At 35.3% G+C, this 25,383-nt stretch overlaps 1 protein-coding gene across 1 annotated transcript in view; it reads left to right on the top strand.

The window, feature by feature from the left end:
- The window catches only part of LOC140443105 (papilin-like), a 366,758-nt gene that overhangs the window by 290,608 nt on the left and 50,767 nt on the right, over positions 1 to 25,383 (top strand). The window contains 14 exon segments of the mRNA XM_072534177.1: positions 1,068 to 1,191; positions 4,078 to 4,158; positions 5,038 to 5,210; positions 5,511 to 5,643; positions 9,295 to 9,635; positions 12,266 to 12,451; positions 14,958 to 15,125; positions 17,954 to 18,139; positions 19,970 to 20,111; positions 20,392 to 20,627; positions 20,685 to 24,144; positions 24,258 to 24,301; positions 24,303 to 24,438; positions 25,144 to 25,320. Of these exon segments, the coding sequence (XP_072390278.1) occupies positions 1,068 to 1,191; positions 4,078 to 4,158; positions 5,038 to 5,210; positions 5,511 to 5,643; positions 9,295 to 9,635; positions 12,266 to 12,451; positions 14,958 to 15,125; positions 17,954 to 18,139; positions 19,970 to 20,111; positions 20,392 to 20,627; positions 20,685 to 24,144; positions 24,258 to 24,301; positions 24,303 to 24,438; positions 25,144 to 25,320 (5,587 nt within the window).

The raw sequence follows: 25,383 nt of genomic DNA, 5'->3' as shown, positions 1-25,383 counted from the left end.
TTATACAAATATGCCAAAATATGAAATATTTGCATAAAATATGCACAATATGCAAAATATGCAATATGCATATTTGCCGAAGTCTATTCATCACATAAACAAACCGAAGGAAAGGGAAAAAAAATACGGGGGTAAATAAAAAAGATCTTTGCTCACAAACTTGTTTAATAAAGATCAGACCACCGGTTTCGTGGTCCACTATTTGCTTGCCTGTCCACTAAGTCTGAAGTACAGAACATGACAAATATTGGTACCTGCATAGCTGATAAGGTACAAATTACTCAGCATTACCTATCTAATTAAGGGGTTTAATCCCTTGAGAAAATCAAGATTGAAGAAATCAAAGAAGCTCTGAGGTAATACAAGCCATACAAGTATCGATATATGTAAATGAGTATATGAGTAATAGACAGTTTGGCTTTCGTAACGGTTTTGGAACAGTGGAAGCTCTGTATAGTTTCACAACTCATGCCCAAAAATGTCCAACAAAAGACCAACAAAAAGATATTTTCATTGCGTTTGTAGACTATGAGAAAGCTTTCGACAAAGTTAAACATAACATTCTCCGTCCAACTCTAAGATGGGACTATGACATAAGGAAACAAGCCGGTACAACATCTCACAGAAAAGCGAATTTTAGACAATCGTAGGCAGATATGAAGAATGAATATGTAAGGGAGGCTACACCATAATCGGTAGAATATGCTGAGAATGATGATGTATGTATATATATATATATATATATATATATATATATATATATATATATATATATATATATATATATATATATATATGAATGGCCAAGTATGTGGCCTAGGAGGATAGGCTGATACAAATTCAAACTCGTAAAGTCCAACGAATGTCTCCTAAATCTTTACCACTCCAGTGGTTGGGAGATGGATAAGTATTGTCATTATTAAAAGCTAAATTGTTTGTAAATAAATACAAAGACAAGTTTGCGACAAAGAAAAACAAACAAAACGTCAATACTTTTTATTTTCAAAGGGACAGAAATAAAACTGACATTTTATTCAGTGTATTAATGATAAAATGAATTATTTTAGCCTGTTGGATGTGACCGAATGTTAGGATCGAGTGCCCGAGAAGATGAGTGCCGAGTATGTGGAGGAGACGGCAGCACTTGCAGAACCTTCACCAATACCATTCAAATGAAGGACATGCAAATGGGTAAGTAATTTTCACTTGTACTATTGACTATACATGATCATCGCTCAACCTCTTCGTTTCTTACAGCTCTTTCTAGACCTCTGGCATTAAAGGGTATTACTATTTCTTTAATTCTTTATGTGTTTCTAACCTTTAAAACCTTTAATACGAAAATAATAACGCTTTGCATGAGAATTTTACACCATGTGTAACTAAAAGTATATCTAATCAACCATAAATATATAAATGTATATACAAATGTACATTCGTTTTTTATCTTATTCTATTCTGCAAACTTTAGAATCATCTTAACCAATTAGGTACTCATCAAACGTACATTAGGCATCGTACACACCATCTTGTTTTCGCTCTCGAATCCACGCCTGTGAAACCTACTTCTATGCCGACTATCAGTGACATTGTTAAGCCTTTTTATAAACTTTATTAGGTATGGGCTGTATAACACATAATTACCTCTCTCCTCTTCTTCTTATGGTGCCTAATCGTTACGGATGTTGGACACTAACATGGCTATTCTGACTTTGTTGATTGCTGTCCTGAAAAGTCCGGTAGTGGTTAAGTTAAACCATTTTCGCAGGTTATGCAGCCAGGATATTCTTTTTCGTCCTGGACCTCTTTTCCCATGCACTGTACTTTGAAGTATGGTCCGAAGTAGGTCATATCCTTGTTCATTGCGCATTATATGGCCCAGGTATTCTAGTTTGCGACGTTTTATGGTTACGACTAGTTCGCGCTCTTTACCCATTCTATGTAGTACTTCTTCGTTGGTAACTCCGTCTATCCAGGAAATCCTCAACATGCGTCTATAGCACCACATCTCAAATGCTTCGAGTCTCTTCAGTGATGCTTCAGTTAAGGTACATGACTCCACGCCATATAAAAGAACGGAGAATACGTAGCATTTTAGTAAACGAACTTTTATTTCCAATTTTATATCGTGGCTGTTAACGATTTTTTTCATTTTGGCGAAATCTGATCTTGCCTTCTCGATCCTTATCTTAATTTCCGTCGATTGGTCCCACTGTTCATTTAAGTTTGCACCCAGATATCAAAAGTTGGTGATTTGTGTTATAAGTTGTTGGTTAACTAGTAATTGACCAGGTGGTATCCTATTTTTGCTTATAACCATGTATTTGGTTTTTTTGATGTTAAAATCAAGCCCAAACCTGCTACTTACTTCTGCCACCATGGAGACAAGTGTCTGCAGACCTTCAAGACTGTCTGCAAAAATGACAGTATCATCAGCGTATCTTATGTTGTTCAATCGTTCTCCGTTTATAAGTATTCCCTCGTCTATGTCCGTTGGCGCTAGGTTCATAATGTGCTCTGAATATGTATTGAACAATAATGCGGACAATATACATCCCTGTCGCACACCTCTTTGTATCTTTATGTCGTCTGTTAACAGATCCCTAACTCTAACAGCTGCAATTTGTTCGTAATAGATATTGTTTATTATTCGGCGATCTCTGCTGTCTAAACCAATTGAATTTGATATTTTCATCAGTTCGTCATGTTTTATTCTATCGAACGCTTTCTGGTAATCAAGCTCAACCTCTCAATCAACCTCTATCCTAAATATTTTAAACCAGCCCTATTGATACAATCTTAAAACTAAGAAACTATTTTATATTAATAATTTTCATATGTACATGTCCTTATTGTACACGTTTTATATTTTACCTTAATTATAGATCGATTGCTATAGGTTTTAAAATTACTTACAAACTCACCTAAATACTTAATGTTCAATATTGGTTCATTAAAAAATATTTATTTTGTATGGAGTCGAAACGTGGACTCTACGTGTAAATAGTATGAGATTGTTAAAATCCTTCGGGATGAGCATTTTTGTCTCATTCATACCGAGGTCCGGAACAAACGTATTGTCGAGCCTCAACAAGAAGAAAGTATTTACATTCTCGTGTCACCGTAAACTATTTCGGAAAAATTGATGCTGTTATTATATTTCATACATTGCACTATAGCTTATAGCTAAAATAAACAGCGAAAAGTCGTCGAGGCAATCAAAGCACAATAAGAGAAGATAGACGTACTGCTACACTCTGGATCTCGCTTAATATTGTTAAGATTTTTAATAAAATCGGTTCTAATTTATATAAACTATTTATATAAAGCACGATATTATTTTCAAAAGTAAAACTAAATTAACATAGCTCCTTAGATACAAAATCACTTATTGTTCAATCACAAATTAATCCTTTAATTTGTAATCTCACATTATTCTTAACTTATAAATAAATTACAAATAAATTGCCGAATAATATATTTTCTAATTGAACTTCCTAAGTGTTGCAATAACGGCCTAGATTAAATTGTATTATAAGCTCATAGTTCAAAGTTTGTTAGTATGATAGAAGCATTAACCTCTGTGCTGAGGTATACATTATTTGTGTGAAATTATAAATTGGGGATTTGAGCTCATTTGAGCGCAGTCTATTGTAGAAAGTTACCTAACCAACAACTAGAGTGTAATTATCAGTAGCTGTCAATAAAACTATAATTTTTACTCCACGAATTCAACATTTCATTAGAAAAACAATTCGATCCTGATATTTACATCTGTCCACTTATTCTAGAATCATCTCAATTAGTGGATCTCTATTTGTTACTAACGTCGTATGTTTTGGAATGCCAAGATCACTGACGGCGCGAAGATGCTCGTACTTATATGAGTTATCTTTCTAAAAATTGTAACACATTATACACGGGATACGTCGAAGATATGCTGTGTTTACAATATCATTCGTGTTTAACAAGAGCTTGGATGTAAATTTAACAAAAAATTTTCGATACGCGAAAATATGTCACATAAAAAATAGAAAAATGTTTAGATGTCCTTAATAATTATTTTTAATTCTTCAGGCTACAATGATATACTACTAATACCCGCAGGAGCTACAAACATAAGAGTCGAAGAACTTGCTCCTTCAAGCAATTACCTAGGTAAGTTTACAAGATCAGACTTTTATATTAGGTATATTGATTGCTATTTAGATTCCATGAATTATATTCTCTCTATCAGCAGTCGTGTATCCAAAATTGGACATGGGATTCCGTCATGAATCTCTTATGTCTTGTTTCTATAGTATATTCCAGTATATTTAAACCCACGGTCTTTATTCGGCAGGAGCCCCTTCGGCCATAGGCATGCAAAAAGCTTGTAAAGGAAACCATCAGAAAACTAATTTAAGCGTCTGCATTTAGAGTGTCAGAAGCCTGTTCGCAGCTGGACATAAACGTGAAAATATAAGCCTGTATTGCATAGAAATCGAGGACAGGCCTCTTCCAGCATTCACCTATAAGCATTACTTCTTCAGCTGCTCTCCAGTTATCTACTTTTAACATCTCTCTAGCATCGAAGGAAAAATTTAGAAGAATAAGTCAATCGGAAGGTGAGAAAAGTCCTGACTCAAGGATGTTCGCCAATTGTTTGACCAAGCATCATGTGAAATGTTCAGAGCCTCTATTTAACGTGTAATTATAGAAAATATATACCAACCTTACAAGAAAGGAGAATATATCCTAAATATCCATTTTAAGTGAACTTTCTCTCTCTCTCTCTATTAGGAAATAGATGACAATTATTTCCATTGTACATTTTCATTCTTACATTCTGCTTTGTTATGTTTTGATAAAGGCTAACAGACTTTTGTAAAGTCCATGAATTATAAACTGTTCACACCTGAGATTTGCAACCATATCTTATATAGTTTAGTTTAACAAAAGAACTGCTGTAATATTCAATAATTCAACATTTTAAAAAGTTATAACGAAGGTAGATTGTATAGTAAACGCTACTAATATATATTGTATTTTCCATAGCTATAAGAAACACATCAGCACATTTCTATTTAAACGGAAACTGGCGCATTGATTTCCCGAGAGCCACCGATTTCGCAGGAACCAGATTCAAATATGAAAGAACCCCTCAAGAATTCGATGCTCCAGATATTATTACAGCTCTCGGTCCGACTGATGAATCGCTATTTATTGTCGTAAGTATGTTTTTTTCTTAATCGTGTTAAAGAAAGTCTTTAACCAGCAACTCGTGGTGGATGGTCATGTAAGAATTTTTCCCGTTAAAAAAGCCAAGTTGGCTGGTGTCTTCCTCAAGACACTTACGCCTTTGTTTCGAGTAGGGATCAGTATTATCCTTTAAAGTGAAATGTTCTAACATCGACCTCCTGTCATATAAATTTTAAAATTTAGGAATTTCAGTATGTAATCTAAGTCTTATTAGACCTTTCGATGTGGCTAGTTTACTTGCTGTATGCTAATATTTTTATTTATTGCAGTTACTTTATGAAGGTTCAGACGTACCAGTCAGTTTTTCTTATAGTTTACCTACCTCGGTACCACCTCCACCAAACGAAACATACTCCTGGATATATGACGAGTTTTTGCCATGTACGGTTACATGTGGAAAAGGTAAAAAACTGATATTTTTACGTAAATTAATTTAAAAGGACTTTCTTTCAAAAGTCTTTGCGCACTTATAAGTGGATTGTAGGAAAATATAATTCTTCAAAAAATATGGTCGATTAGTCTGTGGTCTATACGTGCTCTTTTGAAGAGTCAACATAAGACAACCTACCAAAATTAATTACTTTGATTTGAAAACCTTGACTACAGCGACCTTGACACAATCAAAATAAATTCTTCGGTTAGTTAAATTTAATAACAGACCTTATGGCTAGGCAATTCATTATACATTGCAGTTATTTTTAATGTAACAATGTATTCTTTTAAGTCCTCTCCTAGATAACTACTGTAATTCTTTATAGAAACCACTATTCTTAGTTTTATATTATTTTGTGCTTCTACATGACTTGCTCCAATGTATCTGTTCAAGTGACAAGTGACAGACGTAACCTCACATGTGAACCAACTCATGTTAAGGTTGGTTCACACTAAGCTGTTTATGTTACATCTCCCTCTTTAATAATTAAAATATGATTAATCTCTATATCTAGCGGGTTTTATAATACAAAGGACAGAGTGGGTTTTGTTAGGGCCTGTTACTGGTATAATTGTTTTACTTTGAGTTTTATCTGATTTGTCATCACTAATAGATGTTTCTGTTTGATCCTCACATTTTGATTTAGAGGCATCAGTTTTGTACATAGGTAATAATCCTCATTATTGGATTCCAGATACACAGGATTTGGATTTGGTCTCAAGAACAATGAATTCCGTCTTAGAACCTTATCCCAATCCTCCCCCGCCAAATATGATCTAGGAGTACTATGCTCTTTAACTTTAGAAATTATTTCTCTTTTCTCAAGATCTTTTAAAGCCTCCTTAAAACGTGGTTTCAAAAGTATCAGGTACCCTTCGACAACTACTAGTTACAGGTTCGGTTTTTTATGTAACACAATCTTATACTAATAGGGAATTCTTCTTCTTTTTATATAGACATGACTCTGTCTGTTTTTCAATGTGCCTCCAGTAAGTTGTCATTTCATCGTTTGCGTGGTCTTCCTACTGATCGTCTTCCTATTGGGGAACCGTCTCTTGCCGTCTTTACTACTCTATTTGTTGTCATTCGGTTTATATGATCGTTCCATTCTACTCTTCTATTTTTTACCCAGTTTTTGATGTTCTCCACCTTGCACCTATGTCGTATATCTGTACTTCTAGCTCTGTCCCATAGTGTCTTACCATCAATTTTTCTAAGTGTTTTTATCTCTGCTGTTTCTAACATCCTTTTTGTTCTCTCTGTGTCAGGTCTTGTTTCTACCGCGTATGTCATTATTAGTCTGATGACTGTTTTGTAAATTCTGCCTTTCGTTTCTTTCCCGATATTTTTATTTCTCGATATTGTTTCGTTTAGGCAGCCTGCGGCTCTGTTTGCTCTATTCACTTGATCTTCCACTTCGGTTTCGAGCTTTCCGTAGCTAGATAATGTGATACCTAGATATTTAAACTCCATCACTTGTTCTATTGTCTGACCTTCCAGCTCCAATTTACATCTTAGTAAATTTGCTGTTATAACCATGCATTTTGTCTTTGTTGGGGAAATTAACATGTTAAATTTTTTGGCGGTTATATTAAATTGGTGCAGCATACGTTGTAAATCATCTTCACTTTGAGAGAGTAGTATTGCGTCGTCTGCATAGCAGATTATTTTAAGTTGTTTTTCCCCCATTTGGTATTCTTTTTTAGTTCTTACTTTTTTTATTATTTCGTCCATAATCAGGTTGAACAATAGAGGATTTAGGGAATCTCCCTGTCTTATCCCATTGCCAGCTTCAATAGGGTCGGTTAGTTCTTCTTCTACTTTTACTTTTATTGTGTTGTTTTGATATTTTCGATCGTTTTGATTATTCCTAGAGGTATGTCTCTTGCATTCAGTAAGTGGATAACGTCTTTTAATTTGACCCGGTCAAATGCCTTTTTAAGGTCCACGAAACATAGATGTGTCGGTTTGTTGTATTCTAATGACTTCTCTTGCACTTGCCTCATTATAAATATAACGTAGAAGAAGAAGAAGAAGACAATCTTATACTAATAGGGAATTGTGCCAGCGCCTTGAAAAACATTAGAATATTTTGTTGACAGTTTACTTTTTTCTTTAGAGTAATTACTTACTGTATCTACTTTTTTTATTAGTTTGTACAAGCGTTTAAATCTAAGATGAGCTTACTGTTGTTACAATCTATTACCACAAATTTAATATTATAACTTTTACCTTTGATAAAACAACTTAACAATAATGTCACTTATGGGTATCATTCTGTTGTTTTCATAAGTGCTAAGTTCAAGGTTATTTTCCACAATTTTGTCTACAACTTTTAAGATTTTTACAAACTTGAATAATGCTTAAAATTTACAAACTAATATATCAATAGCCCAAATATTACCCTTATTATTTTTTTTACAATATCCAATGTTAATTCATCTATGTAGGGTTCACCATCACTCTCTGAAGTTGAGGTTTCAGCGCCAATATTATAAACAGCTCTTGACTTCTTTTCCGAATAGTCTGACTTCCTCTCATGCCTTTTTTGTTTTTTTTTTTGTTTACAACTGGAAGGAAAATGATTTGGTTTTTTGCAATTGTTACAAATTTTCCCAAAGGCTGGACAACTTCTTGGGCCATGCTTTATGCCACATTTTTTAAAACAGTTATATTAGTTGTTACAAAAAGCTTCTGCAGGTCGTTCTAGAGTTTTGCTCCTGGAGGGCCTATTGTATCTAATTTCATTAACTTCTGCATTTTTTCTGAGGCCTTTGACTTGGAAGGTACTCACTTCTGCTATTCTGCATTGATTTTCGGCTTCTGCGGCAGTTAGGTTTAAAATTCCTAATAGTCTTTTTTGCAAGGATTGGTCTCGAATTCCACTAACTAGCTTGTCTCTTATTAGGGAGTCTTCAAGAGAATCAAAATTGCAATTATTTGCCAGGAATTTTACATCCTTGATAAAGTTATCAAACTCTTCGTTTTCTTCCTGTACTCTAGTAAATAAAAGGTACCTATCATAAGTTTTATTTTTCAATGGTGAGCAGTATGTTTTAAACGCATTTATTACAACATTATACTGTTTCCTTTCCTCATCACTGAGCTTAAATGTTTTAAATATATGTTGGGCTTCTTCCCCTGCTAGATTTAAAAAAATTGCAATCTTTCTGCTCTCTTGTTTGCTGGCCAAATCTGCTACGTACATGTATATATTGAATCTATCTAGAAACTTCTCCACGTTTTGACTTGCATTTTAATTAAAAAGGATCCCATTAGGCGTTTTAAAATTAGAATCCATTGTATTTAAATACGGGTTTAGACACCTGACACCATGTTATGTTTTATAGAAACAGAAACAACTATTCTTAGTGTAATATTTATTATTTTGTGCTTCCACCTGACTTGCTTAAATGTATCTGTTCAAGTGACAAGTGACAGACGTGACCTCACATGTGAACCAACTCATGTTAAGGTTGGTTCACACTAAGTGAACAGTGTTGCATCTATTTTTGTATATTTATCAGGTTTTGATGATAAAAAATAGCCGTATAATTACATACAATATTCAATCTATAATGTGTTACCTCAAGATAATAATAAAATTAATATGTTAAAAGGTATTCAATACAGAAATGTCAGCTGCGCCGGTAGGAATTCCTTAGAACCAGTACCGGAATCCCTATGCGACTCGCATAGTAAACCTGAAGACGTAAAGACTTGTAGCGAAATAGACTGCCTGCCAGAATGGTATCCTTCAGATTGGAGTGACTGTTCAGTACCGTGTGGTGAAGAAGGTGGCGTTCAAACCAGAAAACTTGTTTGCCAAAAATTAAACGCAAGCGGAGTTCAAGAGGTTGTGAGTGGTAGTGACTGTTTTGGACAATCCAAACCCCCAACAGAAATGAAGTGTAATGTCCAAAAACAGTGTCCAAAGTGGTATATTGAACCATGGAAGCCGGTAAGCATTTTTTTCTTACTTATTGAATGCATAACTTAGTTTTTGTTCATTCTCTGAAGATGCGTATGCCATGTTCACTGATTAACTAATTTGTCTTCTACGAGGGGACTTGTACTCGATCTAAGGTATATTACATCACTGTACCTTTAACTTAATTAATCAATTCGATACTTTCTTAAACTTTTATTGATCGTAGAAAGCATTGAATTGTTTTTTTAGTTTAATTATTTTTGTCTTCTATAAGTACATCTATTTTTTTAGCATTTGAGTTATTTTTAGCGCTTTATACAATAAGCTACTATTTCTGACTTAAACTTCAACTTATTATAATGCAGTGTACATGCACCAAAAACCCCACTGTAGTGTGTAATGCCTTTAATTTAAATTATCTTTACTCTGTGCCATCTACACCCTTACTGACTGAAATACATTTTGTGGCCATAGCTTAGCTAGTATCTCTTATGACATGCGCTGTTCGGCTCACAGTAACGTCCCATCTTTAATTACAACTGTTCAAATTCAAATATGGTTGTGTAAACTAATCAATACATTTGTCCTTCCTGTATTCCTACGATCCCTATAAGCACCTCCATCGGGCTCGTGGAATGCGTCCCGCTAAAACACAAGAGCTTAAGTCGTTAAGAAGGAAAGACGCAACCTGACAAGTGAACTCATGCACTCATATTGAATTCGTTTTGTTCGTTGTTTCATAAAGTAGTGTAAATCCTGGTAATTAGACAAAGCGGTAAGTTTTTACCTAGTTTTACCTGTACCTATAAATTGTTTTTGATTGTTTATTGCAACCATTTAAATTTTGATAATTATTTGCACCTATGAGTAAAAGTTCATTTATCTTGCCAGAGCTATCGAAGGAATAGTTGGTGTTAATTTAATTACTATTAATTCGTAATAGTACATTGCGAATGACGTAAGAGTCATAGTTTCCGCCCCATAGGTCATGACCGGTAATACGCATTGGTCAAATACTTTTCTTTTGAGGCAATAGGATTGAGACAATTTGAAGCAATATACAGTACGTTAAGTTTTAAACTAGATATAAGCCTCATTAATGGTAACACAGCGCGTTGTCGACTTTTCACGAACATACGTTGACACGTTACCACTAATATAATTTGTCATTATACTGTGGTTGTTTAAAACAATAGCAGCGTAGATTTTTAATTTATGTTTGTTAAAAACATGTCTGTTTATACGCCAGCAGAAAAGGTTCAAATACTAAAATGGTTTTATGGTGGTACTTCTGGTCTATGGTAACAGCGTGTAGATTTATTTTCCGTGTTTTTTGAGGGGAGACCAATTCCTTACATACAGTCAATTCATAATATTGTTAAAAGTTTTGAGTTGTTATTGCAGAAAATATCACGCTCAAAAAGTGTCACCAGCAAATTTGAGGAAAGAGATACCGGGATACACAAATTTGTGCAACAATCAACTTGAACATGTAGATTCAACATGTTCAAGTAGACGCGTTGCTAGAGAGTTAGATGTTAGATGAAAACGCAGCAGCTTTATCCAGACGACTACTTTCGAAGAATGGAGTTTTGTGAAATTCTAATAACGAAGGCTAATGATGAACCAAATTTTATTAAAACCATTTTATTCACTGATGAATCTTCTCAAATCTTCTCAACGTCCTCAAATAATTAACGTTTGGACTAGCATTTTAGGAGACCACATAATAGGTCCATTTTTTATTGAGGATAACTTAAATAGTAGAGTATCTCTCGATTTGTTACAGAATCATGTTCTTCCCGCTATTCTTAATCTTCCTAATGTAAATCTGAAGAATGTTTGGTTTCATCAAGACGACTCGGCTGTTCAGTTCACAACGCTCGAATAATTGGGGGTACTTAAACAATACTTGGATACCCATGGACTTCTTCTTTTGGGGACATTTAAAAAGCATCATTTATGATCATCCTGAGGCTAGAGCCCGAAATTTGGATGAATTAAAAACCAAATAAGAGGAATCTCCAATTCTGTTACAGCAGAAACTCTTTCATCTGTCCGCAGAAGTTTTTATGACAGATGAGGATACTGTTCAGCAGATCAAATGTTTGAATCATTTGTGTAGGGCATAAATAATTATTTCTTATTTTATTAGGAATTATTTTTTATTTTCAATAAGAGTATAGTTTTGTTTTATCTTTTTAAAAAATGCGCTTTTATTTTTAATTCAATCATAAAAAATTGTTCACATTATTAAAAACCGATACAAATGCACCGCCTTATAAAGTTCAGTGTATTTTTATCGAGTTTATGTTATAAAGAAATGAACCTGGCATACGTAATGAAAACAAAACTCGACGGACGGAGGTGTATATTCCATGCATTGTTATATATTACTAAATGGTTTTCTCGTTTTCTGTCTAGTTGTCGGACGGGAACGGAGAATTACAACTACGTTGATCAAAGAGGCAATGTTGTCGATTTTAGCGCTGTATGTAGTGTGCAATATCTTATCCAAAATTTAACGTAGTGTATACTGATTTTAATAACACTGCGCTGATGAAACTAAATTATGCCTCATATTGTTTTTATTCCAAACATCAAGGTTTTCAAAATTCCATTATCTGTATATATTAGAGTATCTGATTTCTTTGTTTTAGTGCGATCATCTTTGCGGCGCAGGAAAACAGACGAGAAAAATAACATGTTACAAAGAAGAGAATAATAGAAAAACGATCTTGCCAGACGCTGAGTGTGATGCAGTAGAAAAGAAGCCTTCTACAGAACAACCGTGCAATTTGAGACCATGTGAAGGTGTCGACTGGGTCACATCAGAGTGGTCAGGGGTAAATCAGTCTTGTATTTTGTAGTATAACATTTTTTAGACACATTGCGTAAATTACAAAATTATTTAGGTATCTACGAGAGACGTTGAACGTCACAATGCATATTAAAAAATAGTTGAGTCGGCAAAAATATTGAACGCGTTTACAGAATTAGTTTATACATTTTAAATAATTGAATTATTGAATTATTTAAACTGAGAAACACGTTTGCATCTCGTGTATATATAGTGCATGCAACTTTACACGTTGCATGCGCTATAGTAAAGTACCACAATTGTAGCAAGTGACTCATGTGTTAATGATTTTTTATAGGCCAGTAAAATTGGACGTTTACCCTGAGAAAAATTTGCAACATTTTTTTAATTAGCAGGATGTAATTCCATATTAAAACATAGTTTTTAATTCCAAACTACGTTTCATTATAACAATTTTCGGTATTGTGAAATATAAAGATAATTTACTCTTAAGCGAAATTCATATTTTTTGACCAACCTCGTAAAGACTGATAAAATTTGATATCTGATGGTTACGACCGGTCTTACCCTGTGTTCAGTATGCGCGGGAACGGTATCCGTAGGAACGGTATGCGCGGAAATGGTTTGAACGGGATCGGTTGGCGCGGGGTGTCGCTGAAGCAGCAGTCTCCATGTTGCCGGCAGTCTTCTAGCGTCATCGGCTCTGTTTAAGCTGTTAGGGCATTTTTCAATTTCGATGGCTTCACGGATACCTTTGATAAAAAATAGAAAGATTTGGGGTTGATCGAGTGGCCAGGTTTCTTTTTTTAATGGAGTGGTTTTTAGATGTTTTTGAATGCTCCTATTGATTTAGGTTTTATGGTAGCCATTTTGTGAGAGTGCTTGCCTTATTGCAATAATTTCGGATGATCTGTGATTGTCGTCGCTAAGTCGTATGAAACGGGAAATAAGAGTGTTGAACTGTATTAAGTTGGGCGCGGTGATGATGTGACTAGGACTTGAGATAACGGTTTGTATGAGTGAATTTACGGTACACCACTCAAGGAATGACAAAGACTCTTCAGACTCAACTTCTGTCGTGAATTGAATACTGGGATGTATGCCATTCAGGTGGGAGAGGAAGCGATATAATTTGTCTTTATCATGGGGCCAAATGACAAAGATGTCAGCCACGTACCGAACCAGCAGGTGGGTTTGAGATTTTATGAGGACGGTGCTGTTGTTTCGAAATGTTCAATGTAGATATCAGCTATTACGGGAAAAGGGGGGGATCCTATTGGGCACCTTTGATTTGACGATAGAAATTATCTTGAAATAAAAAATATGTATTAGACATTCAGTGTTTTATAAGAGATAATGTGTCTTGAGAGATTTGATGTTTAGAGACCAAGATGGAGATGGTTCCATCAATAGGAATGTTGGCGAACAAAGAAAAAATGTCAAAACTAACTAGTGTGTCTGAGGGTGAAATAAAAATTTTTTCAGAAGATCAATGAGGCATTTTCGGCTAATGGTTGTAAGGGTAAGGCGAGATGTTTTGCCAATTTCTGAATGGGGCAGTTGTATGCACTGACGATAGGTCTTAGGGGGACATTGGGCTTATGGATTTTTGGCAGGCCGTATATTCTTGGAATCTTGGATGATTTTTCACTGGGTCTAAAAGATTTTTGATGTCTGGAGGTAGAGTGGACTTCTTTATGATAGATTTGGTAGTTTTTTTCTAGATAGGTGATGGGATCGTTTGTATTCTGTGGAATTGAGAAGTTTACCCTTGTCGGTCGGAAGGATGACTTTTTGGTGAGAAAGACGATCGAAAGTGTCCCATAATAATGGATAGATATGGTGAAAGTGGATATCATTGTAGGTTTTGAACAGTCGGGAATTTGTTATGTCGCATCGAGTAGAATGAATTGAATTTCGTAGACGCGAAAAACCAGTTGCTATAAGAATTTTGGAAAATTTGGAAATATTTTCGTGTAAGCAGATTAGAAAAAAATTTAGTAAAAAATCCTTCCCATGGAGGCGAATGAAATGTTTGGAAAACTTTCCGCGGTCAGATAAATGGAAATTACTAAGTTCTCGGGAAGAACCGTACAATCAACTATAACAAAAATTATACATAAAACTTATATTTTCGAAAACACCCTATATATAAAATGTGTTTGCCGTTTTTGAGATAAAAAAATAATTTCTTGGTTTTTTTCGTCCTGTATGAATGGCTCCTATCGTCGGATATCAACTAAAAACAATCAGGTTCTTTTTCTCACATTTTTGCACAATTAAAATATAAATAAATTTCGTATTTTACAAGATAATACTTTCGGCCAAACGAAAAGATAATCCTAAATACGGTCCTATTAGAGACCTACGACTGCTAATATTTACATGCCTTGTATAGCTCTCTAATAGCTATCTATAGCTAGATCATTATTAAACATGTGTACAGATTAATGAAGTGACGGAACGTTACAATATTTTGTCCAATTAAAAATTGTTACGTGCTATAAAATATTATTAAAAAAATCTTTCAGTGTGGAGCATGTGGGTTGACACAAGAAACCAGGAAAGTATTGTGTGCCACCGAAGATTCTGAGGTCCAACCTGACGAGCTTTGTGACGCTGATAGAAAACCCCAAATAATTCGTGAATGTGAAATGACACCGTGCCAATATTTATGGTATGCCAGTCAATGGAGTGAGGTAATTAATTAGCATTTTTGATACTTATCGTTATTTTAAGGTTTTTGCCTATTATCAGACATGCATAGATATCTAAAAATTAAAAGCTATCGGGAGGGTGTATGTGCATATTTTTCTACTTTAGTGGCAGCATACAAAGGGCGCCATCTACTCAGATGGCCTTTAATTAAAATAATTTAACTTTGTCTTGTGGTACCATCTTCATTGATGGTTGGCAATAATATACTTGTTGTATACTCGTGTTGTTATTTGTGAGGGAAAAAGTACTATTAATACATGAGTTATTTGTACCGCAGAAAATAACCGTTTTCATTTCTGCATCCTAGATATATCGTTGTTTTATTCCTGGTACTAGGTCATCACCAATACGGGCATTAAAGTCACCCATAATGAACATATAATCATCTGTGATATATTGTTTACTGTTCTCTGGGGTTGTTTGTAGAAGTTTTCTCGCTCGCAGAATAAAATTCTACCAACATATCCGGCCCAATTACATTTTAGATGAAAAGTAGCCTTAACAGCGTCTTGTACCCCCGTCTTCTTCCTGATCAGTTGATTTGGAACTAGCTCCTTTTGATTTATTCTTCTCAAAATTAATCTTTTCATCCTTCTCATATATTTTTTGTTTATTTCTTTTTCTTTCTCTTCTTTTTCTTCTTATTTTTATGTAGACATGACTATGTTTTTTAATATGCCACCAGAAAGTTGTCGTTCCATCGTTTTCGAAGGACTTCCTTCTGATCGTCTTCCTATTTGTTGTCATTCGGCTTATATAATCATTCCATTCTACTCTTCTATTTCTTACCCAGTTTTTGATGTTCTCCACCTTGCATCTACGTCGAATATCTGTACTTCTAGCTCTATCCCATTGTGTCTTACGATCAATTTTTCATCGAGTGTTTTTTTCATCTCTGCTGTTTGTAACATCCTTTTTGTCCTCTCTTTGTCAGGTCGCGTTTCTGCCACGTATATCATTAATCATTATAGGTCTGATGACTGTTTTATAAATTCTGACTTTCATTTCTTTCCCGATATTTTTATTACTCCAAATTGATTCATTCAGGAAACCTGCGGCTCTGTTTACTATATCCACTTCAATTTCAAGCTTTCTGTAGCGAGATAATGTGATGTCTAGATATTTAAACTCCATCACTTGTTCTATTATCTGACATTCCAGCTCAAATTTACATCTTAGTAAATTTGCTGTAATAACCATGCATTTTGTCTTTTTTGGGGAAATTAATATGTTAAATTTTCTGACGGTTATATTAAATTGGTACAGCATACGTTGTGAATCATCTTCACTTTAAAAGAGTAGTATTGCGTCGTCTGCGTAGCAGATTATTTTAAGTTGTTTTTCTCCCATTTGGTAACCTTTTTTAGTTCTTACTTTTTTATTATTTCATCCATAATCAGGTTGAACAATAGAGGACTCAGGAAATCTTTCTGTCTTATCCCATTGCCAGCTTCAATAGGGTCAGTTATTTCTTCTTCTACTTTCACTTTTATTGTGTTTGTTTTTGTAGATATTTTCAATAGTTTTGATTATTCCTAGACATGCAGGTTTGTTGTATTCTAATGATTTCTCTTGCGATTATAAATATAGCGTCGATGCATGATCTTCCCGACCTAAAACCTTGTTGTTCTCCTGTTAGTGTTATAATTTCATTCAAAGATGTAATGTGCCGGGTACGATTTGTCTCTCTTTTTGAATAGAGGTATTAGGATGCTTGATCTCCATTCTTGAGGAATTCTGTTTTGTTTTATTATTTTTTGGGTTAGTTTTAATAGTTGTTTGTTAAGATCTGATCCTCCGTACTTTAGGAGTACTTTAGATTTTCTATTTTTTAATTTCCTTATTGTTTCCTTTACCTCTTCCTCCTCAATATTTATTTCTTCGCTTGTCGTCACCTTTGGTGTTGGTGGTTCATTATCGTCACCTTTAGCAAATAGGGATCGAAATTAGTTTACTCATGTTTCCTTCTGAATGTGTTTTGTTTTTATTAGTTCGTTCATATCTTTTCTTTGTCCTCTGATCATTCTCCATATTTCTTTTTGTGTTCCGTAAAAGTCGTGTTTCGTTTCCATTTACTATTCCTTTTTGTAATAGTAAATGTTTTAGCACCATATATTAGGACAGTAAGTACACGTTTATTGAAAACTTTCTCTTTGTTTTTATATAGTAAATTATTTCCAGAGCAGTAGTGTATCTTCTTTGCGTTTGTATTTTTCTCTTCCTGGCCATTCTCTTGCTATTTCCATTTTGTATTCTTGCATCTATAATCAGTAGCTCTTGCTTTTATGCTCTCATTTACGACGATTCTCTACTTGTTCTTATGAAATCTAAGTTAGTTTCTGTCATAATCGTTGATCTCAAAGAGCTCTGGTCTTCCTTAGCCAACCACTCCATTCGCTATGATCTTTAGCCCTCTACGATCGAAAATTCTCCTCATCCACCTCATCCTCCCATCGCTTCTCTATTACAAGAATTAGGATTAAACTCACCAGTCTTCCGAGTTGAACAGCATCGATTATCATTGCGCCGAGCTTTCGACATCCTCCTTGATGTCTTCTTCAGGGCTTTTGAGGTCTCAGTCTCAAGAGCCCCCAGACACTACTACACTGATCACCATTCAATGCATTACTGCCACTGGGAACAGAGGATGGTTAATTTATACCGTCGATGGTGACGTGGTTTGGGTGGAGGTTGGCGTGGGGTTCAGCGATGGGATTGGACCGGAGATTGGCGCGAACATTTCGACAGTAGGATTTTGATTCTCCAGCTTTGATATTTTAGTTGATAAAAAGAGCTTTACTGATTTTAGTGTTCAGTAACATGTGGCGCAGGAGTTCAGACACGAACTATTATCTGTGGTATTTCGACGCCAACAGGAGTAGAAACGGTAGATGACTCCAAGTGTGATCCTTCCAAAAACTTTGAAACTATGAGAAACTGTACTGGAGAAAAAGAGAAATGTGACGGAGAATGGTTTACTGGACCTATGGGAGAGGTAACGTATGATATAGTATACACATTAACTGACTATCGATTTAATCAAAAGTTCTTAGGAAAATTATAAGTTTGCCAGTTAAAGGTGAATAATTATTTATTTTTCAATAACCTGTAAAGATTTCAATTTAGTTCTTAAAAAAGCACACAAGGTGTGCCAAACCTCTGGCTTACTTTGATTACACTGGAGTATATAAAAATATTGTAAAAAAAACTGATGTATATCAAAGACGAAGAAAAATTGGTTTTGATTATATAGAGTTAGTCAAATCAACGGAATGAACCAAAGTTTTGTTTTTTTTTAACAGAATACCCTGTATATTAGACTACTTTTGAATGTATTTTTTAAAGTAATTACTATTTTAATGGAAATAAGCCACAATTAAAGGTTAAAATAAGTTTATTGACGTTTCAATTTCCGCTTCGGAAATTACCGTTTTTTGTTACTTGGTGAAAATTCATCTAATAATTTAATTTTATCCGACTCATTTATATTGACAATTGAGACATATATTATACATTTTAAAGTAGACGACTTTAAAATGATATTGCCAATAATGCTAGGTTGCGTTCCTGGGACGACTTCATTGCAAGAGAGTTCATTCAATTACATGAAATCAACTTTAACTTGACAACATCCGTCAGAAAAAAATCATAGCATGTAATTCGTCTTTAAAAGACAACCACATGATATGGTGACAGTAAAATTCTACTGTTAGTGATTCATGAGGAAAAAAACAGGAAAAAAACATCATAATACTATTCCGATATGATATATCCTCATAATATGGCCTCATGGATCAGAGTTGTTGGACACATTCCTGAATGATATAAACGATAAAGGAGAGACAATAACATTTACCATAGAAAAGGAATATAATAACACTTTCTTTCCTGGATATTGTAATCTCTAAGAACGGTACTGGATATGAGACTCAGGTGTATAGAAAACCAACACAGTAACAGATATTTAAATTATCAATCAAATCACAATATCAATATTAAAAAGGGAATCATGAAATTCTTATACGATAGAACCAAAATTACTTGCTCTAACGAAAATTCGTTCTTAGAGGAAAAATATTTGTTAACATCGTTTATAAATAAGGAATTTTCAACAATCAACCGAATAGAACAGGGACAGTACAACCTAGAACGAGATCTTGCATCATTCACAAGGAATAATACGAAGAAAGTAACAATACCATACATAAAAGAATTATCAGAAAAACTTAAAAAGATAGGAAATAAATTCAACATTTCAACATCATTCAAAACAACAACACATTGAGATCTATTTTATCTAAAACTAAATCTAACAATGAACAAGAAAGAACAAAGAATTGCGTTTATAAAATACCTTGTGAATGCGATCAGTTTTATTTAGGTGAAACATCAAGGCAATTAAATATTAGAATAAGTGTATAGAATCTTATACATACTCTTTAAATTCTTAAAAAATATATTCAAAAATGGTTTAATATATAGGATGTTTCATTTAAAAAAAAAAACACAACTTTGGTTCATTCCGTTGATCTGACTGACCCTGTACAATGGAAAATAATTTTAAATTATAGACATCTTTGATATACATACGTTATTATAAACATTTTTATATACTCCATCGTTTAGCCGTAAGCAAAGAAATCAAGAGGTTTGGCTCACCCTGTATATACACTATACAGTAATTTACTTTTAAATGTTTTAAGAGATATTTTTCCGATCATAGCAGATGGTAGATATGTTGGTTAAAAATTAGAAAATCAGTAAATAATATCTGTTAAATTTTTTTAAACAAAAATTTTTCTTAGAACATTTTATTTTTTTTTAGTGTTCCAAACCATGTGGTGGAGGCACGAGATCTAGAAAACTCATTTGTATAAGAGACGGCCAGGTGGCTGATTCTTCTGCATGTGGGTCTGATAAAATTGTCTTTGCTGATGAAAAATGTAATGAAACACCATGTTCTGAAGGTAATAAACATGCTAGTTTAGTTATTTATTTATTTTTTTTATCGCACTATTCACGAAACATGGTAATTATTAAAAGCAAATGAATGAATGCTTAATGCCATACTTAACACAAAAAAATTTACAATATAGAATTTTAATACCAACAAAAATGCCCTCACCCTATTTGATATACCAAAACACCAAAAAAATTCCTCAAGCTATTGAAACAATTTTTTACTGTTGTATTTCTAGAATCAATCTTTTATCTATTATAGTATATCTTTATTAATGTATGTTCTAGATACTATATTGCCGACAGACATAACACAATCTGTTGATGAATCTGAACCAACAAAAGAGTCTTCCCAAAAACGGGAAGCTACAACACCTTTGAGTTCAACAAGTGAAGATCTGCAGTCAAAAGAAACTGAAGTTACATCAGCGTTTGAAATGACAACTACTTCAAGTGTTTCTACGACTCCAAATCCTGACGACTTTGAAATTGTACCTGACACTAATTGCGATGATGGAGAATGGGTAATTAAAATTTATTAAAATATTACCAAATATCATTTTAAACTTTACATCTTTTAGGTGGAGGATGAAGAAGAAGAACCAAAAATGCAAGGAGATGATCCATTTGCTTACGACGATGTGATGATGGGTGATCAACCTGTAGAAGGTTCAGGTGATACTACCGAATCATCAACAGATACTTCCATCTTCACTGAAACGTCTATATCAACAGAACCTTCTGTTAGTACTGAAAAGACCGTCAGTAGCACAACTCCTGAGCCAGAAGTTCTCATAGAGTCTGATCTTGGAAGGGATGTCACAAGTACTACCCAAAAAAGTGCTAAATTACCAGATTCTACCGATACTACCCTCGAATTTACTGGTTCTACTGAATCTCCTGAAACTACTATCGAATATACGGGTTCAACTGAAGCTCCTGAATCAACTACAGAATATACTGGATCAACTGAAGCTCCTGAATCAACTACAGAATATACTGGATCAACTGAAGCTCCTGAATCAACAACAGAATATACCGGATCAACTGAAGCTCCTGAATCAACTACAGAATATACTGGATCAACTGAAGCTCCTGAGTCAACTACAGAATATACTGGATCAACTGAAGCTCCTGAATCAACAACAGAATATACCGGATCAACTGAAGCTCCTGAATCCACTACGGAGTATACCGGATCGACTGAAGCTCCTGAGTCAACTACAGAATATACTGGATCAACTGAAGCTCCTGAGTCAACTACAGAGTATACTGGATCAACCGAAGCACCTGAATCAACTACAGAATATACCGGATCAACCGAAGCTCCTGAATCAACTACAGAATATACTGGATCAACTGAAGCTCCTGAATCAACAACAGAATATACCGGGTCAACTGAAGCTCCTGAATCAACTACAGAATATACTGGATCAACTGAAGCTCCCGAATCAACAACAGAATATACCGGATCAACCGAAGCTCCTGAATCAACTACAGAATATACTGGATCAACTGAAGCTCCCGAATCAACAACAGAATATACCGGATCAACTGAAGCTCCTGAATCAACTACAGAATATACTGGATCAACTGAAGCTCCCGAATCAACTACAGAATATACTGGATCAACTGAAGCTCCCGAATCAACAACAGAATATACCGGATCAACTGAAGCTCCTGAATCAACTACAGAATATACTGGATCAACTGAAGCTCCTGAATCAACTACTGAGTACACTGGATCAACTGAGGCACCTGAATCCACTACAGAGTATACTGGATCAACTGAAGCACCTGAATCGACTACGGAATATACCGGATCAACTGAAGTACCTGAATCGACTACGGAATATACCGGATCAACTGAAGCTCCTGAGTCAACTACAGAATATACTGGATCAACTGAAGCTGCCCAGTCAACTACAGAGTATACTGGATCAACTGAAGCACCTGAATCTACTACAGAGTATACTGGATCAACTGAAGCACCTGAATCAACTACAGAATATACCGGCTCAACTGAAGCACCTGAATCAACTACAGAATATACCGGATCAACTGAAGCTCCTGAATCGACTACAGAATATACTGGATCAACTGAAGCTCCTGAGTCAACTACAGAATATACTGGATCAACTGAAGTACCTGAATCAACAACTGAATTCACTGGATCTACTGAATCACCGAGTACCACAGTTGAATTTACTGGTTCAACTGAGTCCCCTGAATCTACGGCAGCTCCTGAATCGACAACAGAGTATACCGGGTCAACAGAAGCTTCTGAAAGTACAACAGAATTTACAGGCTCAACAGAAGCTCCAGAAAGTACTACAGAATTTACAGGTTCTACGGAAGCTTCAGAAAGTACAACAGAATTTACAGGCTCCACGGAAGCGCCAGAAAGCACAACCGAATTTACTGGTTCTACCGAAGTGCCAAGTAGTAGCACAGAATTTACAGGCTCTACAGAAGCTCCAGAAAGTACTACAGAATTTACAGGTTCTACAGAGGCTTCAGACACAACAACAGAATTTACGGGCTCTACAGAAGCTTCTGAAAGTACAACAGAATTTACGGGTTCTACGGAAGCTCCAGAAAGTACCACCGAATTTACAGGTTCTACTGAAGCTCCAGAGAGTACAACAGAATTTACAGGCTCTACAGAAGCCCCAGAAAGTACCACCGAATTTACAGGTTCTACTGAAGCTCCAGAAAGTACAGTCGAATTCACTGGTTCAACAGAATCGACAGTATCATCAGAATCAACTGAACTTACTGGAAGTACGTCAGAATTTACTGGTAGTACGGAAAGTACTTCGGAGTTTACAGGAAGTACTGAAAGCACCACAGAGTTTACAGGCAGTACCGAGAGTACGTCTGAATTTACTGGCAGTACTGAGAGTACTTCTGAATTTACAGGTAGTACTGAAAGCACAACCGAATTCACAGGAAGTACAGAAAGCTCAACAGCATATACTGGAAGCACGGAAAGTACTACTGAATTTACGGGAAGTACTGAAAGTACAATTGATTATACGGGAAGCACAGAGAGTTCTACTTCTTCAGTTAAAGACCTATTCCTACCAAAACCACGTTTGTGTAGAAGAAGAAAGATTAAAAAATGTAAGAGCACACCATTTGGATGCTGTTGGGATAATATTACACCAGCTCAGGGTCCATTTGATAAAGGATGTCCGATGCCCGAAACTTGTAAGGAATCTAAATATGGATGTTGTGATGATGGTGTGTCTGCAGCTCTTGGGCCAAACAATGCTGGGTGTCCATCGTCCCACTGCAAAGAAACTCTATTTGGATGTTGTCCTGATAACAAGACGCCGTCTGAAGGAAATGATAATGAAGGTTGTCCTCCTGCTTGCTTTAGTTCAAGATACGGTTGTTGCAATGATAATTCTACTGAAGCTACAGGTCCTAAACACAAAGGATGTCCAGAATCGACTACAACTCCTATACCAACAACTGAATACTCCACTACAGAGGGAACTACCGAAAGTGCAGTTTCTACTGAATCCGAAGAAACTACAACATCAATATCAACTACTGAATTTTCAACCGAAACAACATTACCAGCAGATTGTAGACTCGCAACGTATAGATGTTGTCCTGATGGAGTTACAACGGCCACTGGTCCTGGCTACCAGGGTTGCGGCCTTCCATGCTCAGATAGCAAATTTGGTTGTTGTCAAGATGGTAAAACTCCTGCCCATGGTCCAAGTGGTGAGGGTTGCTGTCTTAATTCAACATTTGGCTGTTGCCCCGATGACATTACTCCAGCAAGTGGACCTAACCAGGCTGACTGCGGCTGTGAACGTTCACCTTATGGATGCTGTCCAGATAACAAAACTGCTGCTTTAGGCTATTATAACTATGGGTGTGGATGTCAATATTCTGCGAATGGTTGTTGCCCAGATAGAGTTACTCCCGCAGCTGGACCCGACTTTGATGGTTGTTTGTGTCATACATTCCAGTTTGGTTGTTGTCCAGATGGAATAACGCCCGCCGAAGGACCGAGAGGACAAGGTAATTTTTATTTACACTAATTTTGCAAAATGAATGCAAAAAGGTTTTTCTCTATCAATACTCCAATCTTTTGTTTGGATGATAAAAATGATTTTTTTACTATATCTGTTTAGGTTGTGGTTGCAGAAATACTGAATTTGGCTGTTGTTCTGATGAAAAAAACTCCTGCATCGGGACCCAATAACGAAAGATGTACCTGTGAATATACTAAATTTGGTTGTTGCAGTGATGGCGTTACTGAAGCCAAGGGCGAGAACTTCGAAGGATGTGCTGTAATACCGCAGAACCTTCAAGGTAAAATGTATATATTATTATTTTGTGCAACATTTTAATGTGAAGATACTATTGAAGAATGATTAGTCGTTGTATTATCAAGTTGACGTTTTATTGTAAGACTGTTATGATAAGTTTCCTTGATAGGCTACCTTGATAGCATTACCTACTATTTCAAAACAGATATGTCGATGGTCTAAACAAGAAAACACATCTGACACATCCCATTTTTTAATAGTTCTAGCTACGGGAGTGGTGGCTATTTTTATATTAATTATTATAGTTAATTGTGTTTTGCATATGTAAAAATGGTTCTTCATATAGAGGTCGCTACAGCTACAAACGTGGATGGACTGCATCTTTTAATTTGAGTTTCTTACAAGTATTTTCTGATGAGTGAAAAAAAAACAAAAAAAAACGTATAGAAGAATGGTGAGACTCGAACTGAAGTTAAGATTAATTAAATTCAACAGTCTTCCGGGTTGAACCGCGTCGATTATCATTGCGCTGAGCTTTCGACCTCCTCTTCGATGTCTTCTTCAGGGTTTCCCAAATACTACTACACGGATCACTAATCAACGGATTACAGTAATGCAAGATCGGGATATGGACCCACCAATGGTCTATAGATTTCTTATTTGGCCCTAATATAACCAGTTACAAAGAACCTACTAACACGACCTATTAGTAGTTGTAGTTCTTAATCTTATGCTATTTTACTTTTAGTTGGTTGTACTCTTGTCAAAGAAAAGGGTCCATGCAGAAATTACACTGTTAAATGGTTCTTCGATACGGAGTATGGTGGCTGCTCACGTTTCTGGTATGGTGGCTGTGAAGGTAACGCAAACCGTTACAAAACTAAGGAAGAATGTGAAGAGATTTGCGTAGAACCACAAGGAGCCGGTAAGTACTCGCTTTACGTATTAGATAGTACTGCTTGTTACGATACACATCGTTTTTTTATAT

This window comes from Diabrotica undecimpunctata, chromosome 6, assembly GCF_040954645.1.
Source record: "Diabrotica undecimpunctata isolate CICGRU chromosome 6, icDiaUnde3, whole genome shotgun sequence".
Taxonomy (NCBI): Eukaryota; Metazoa; Arthropoda; class Insecta; order Coleoptera; family Chrysomelidae; genus Diabrotica; species Diabrotica undecimpunctata.
The sequence above is the reverse complement of the archived record's forward strand: the minus strand, read 5'-3'. Positions and strand labels throughout refer to the sequence as shown.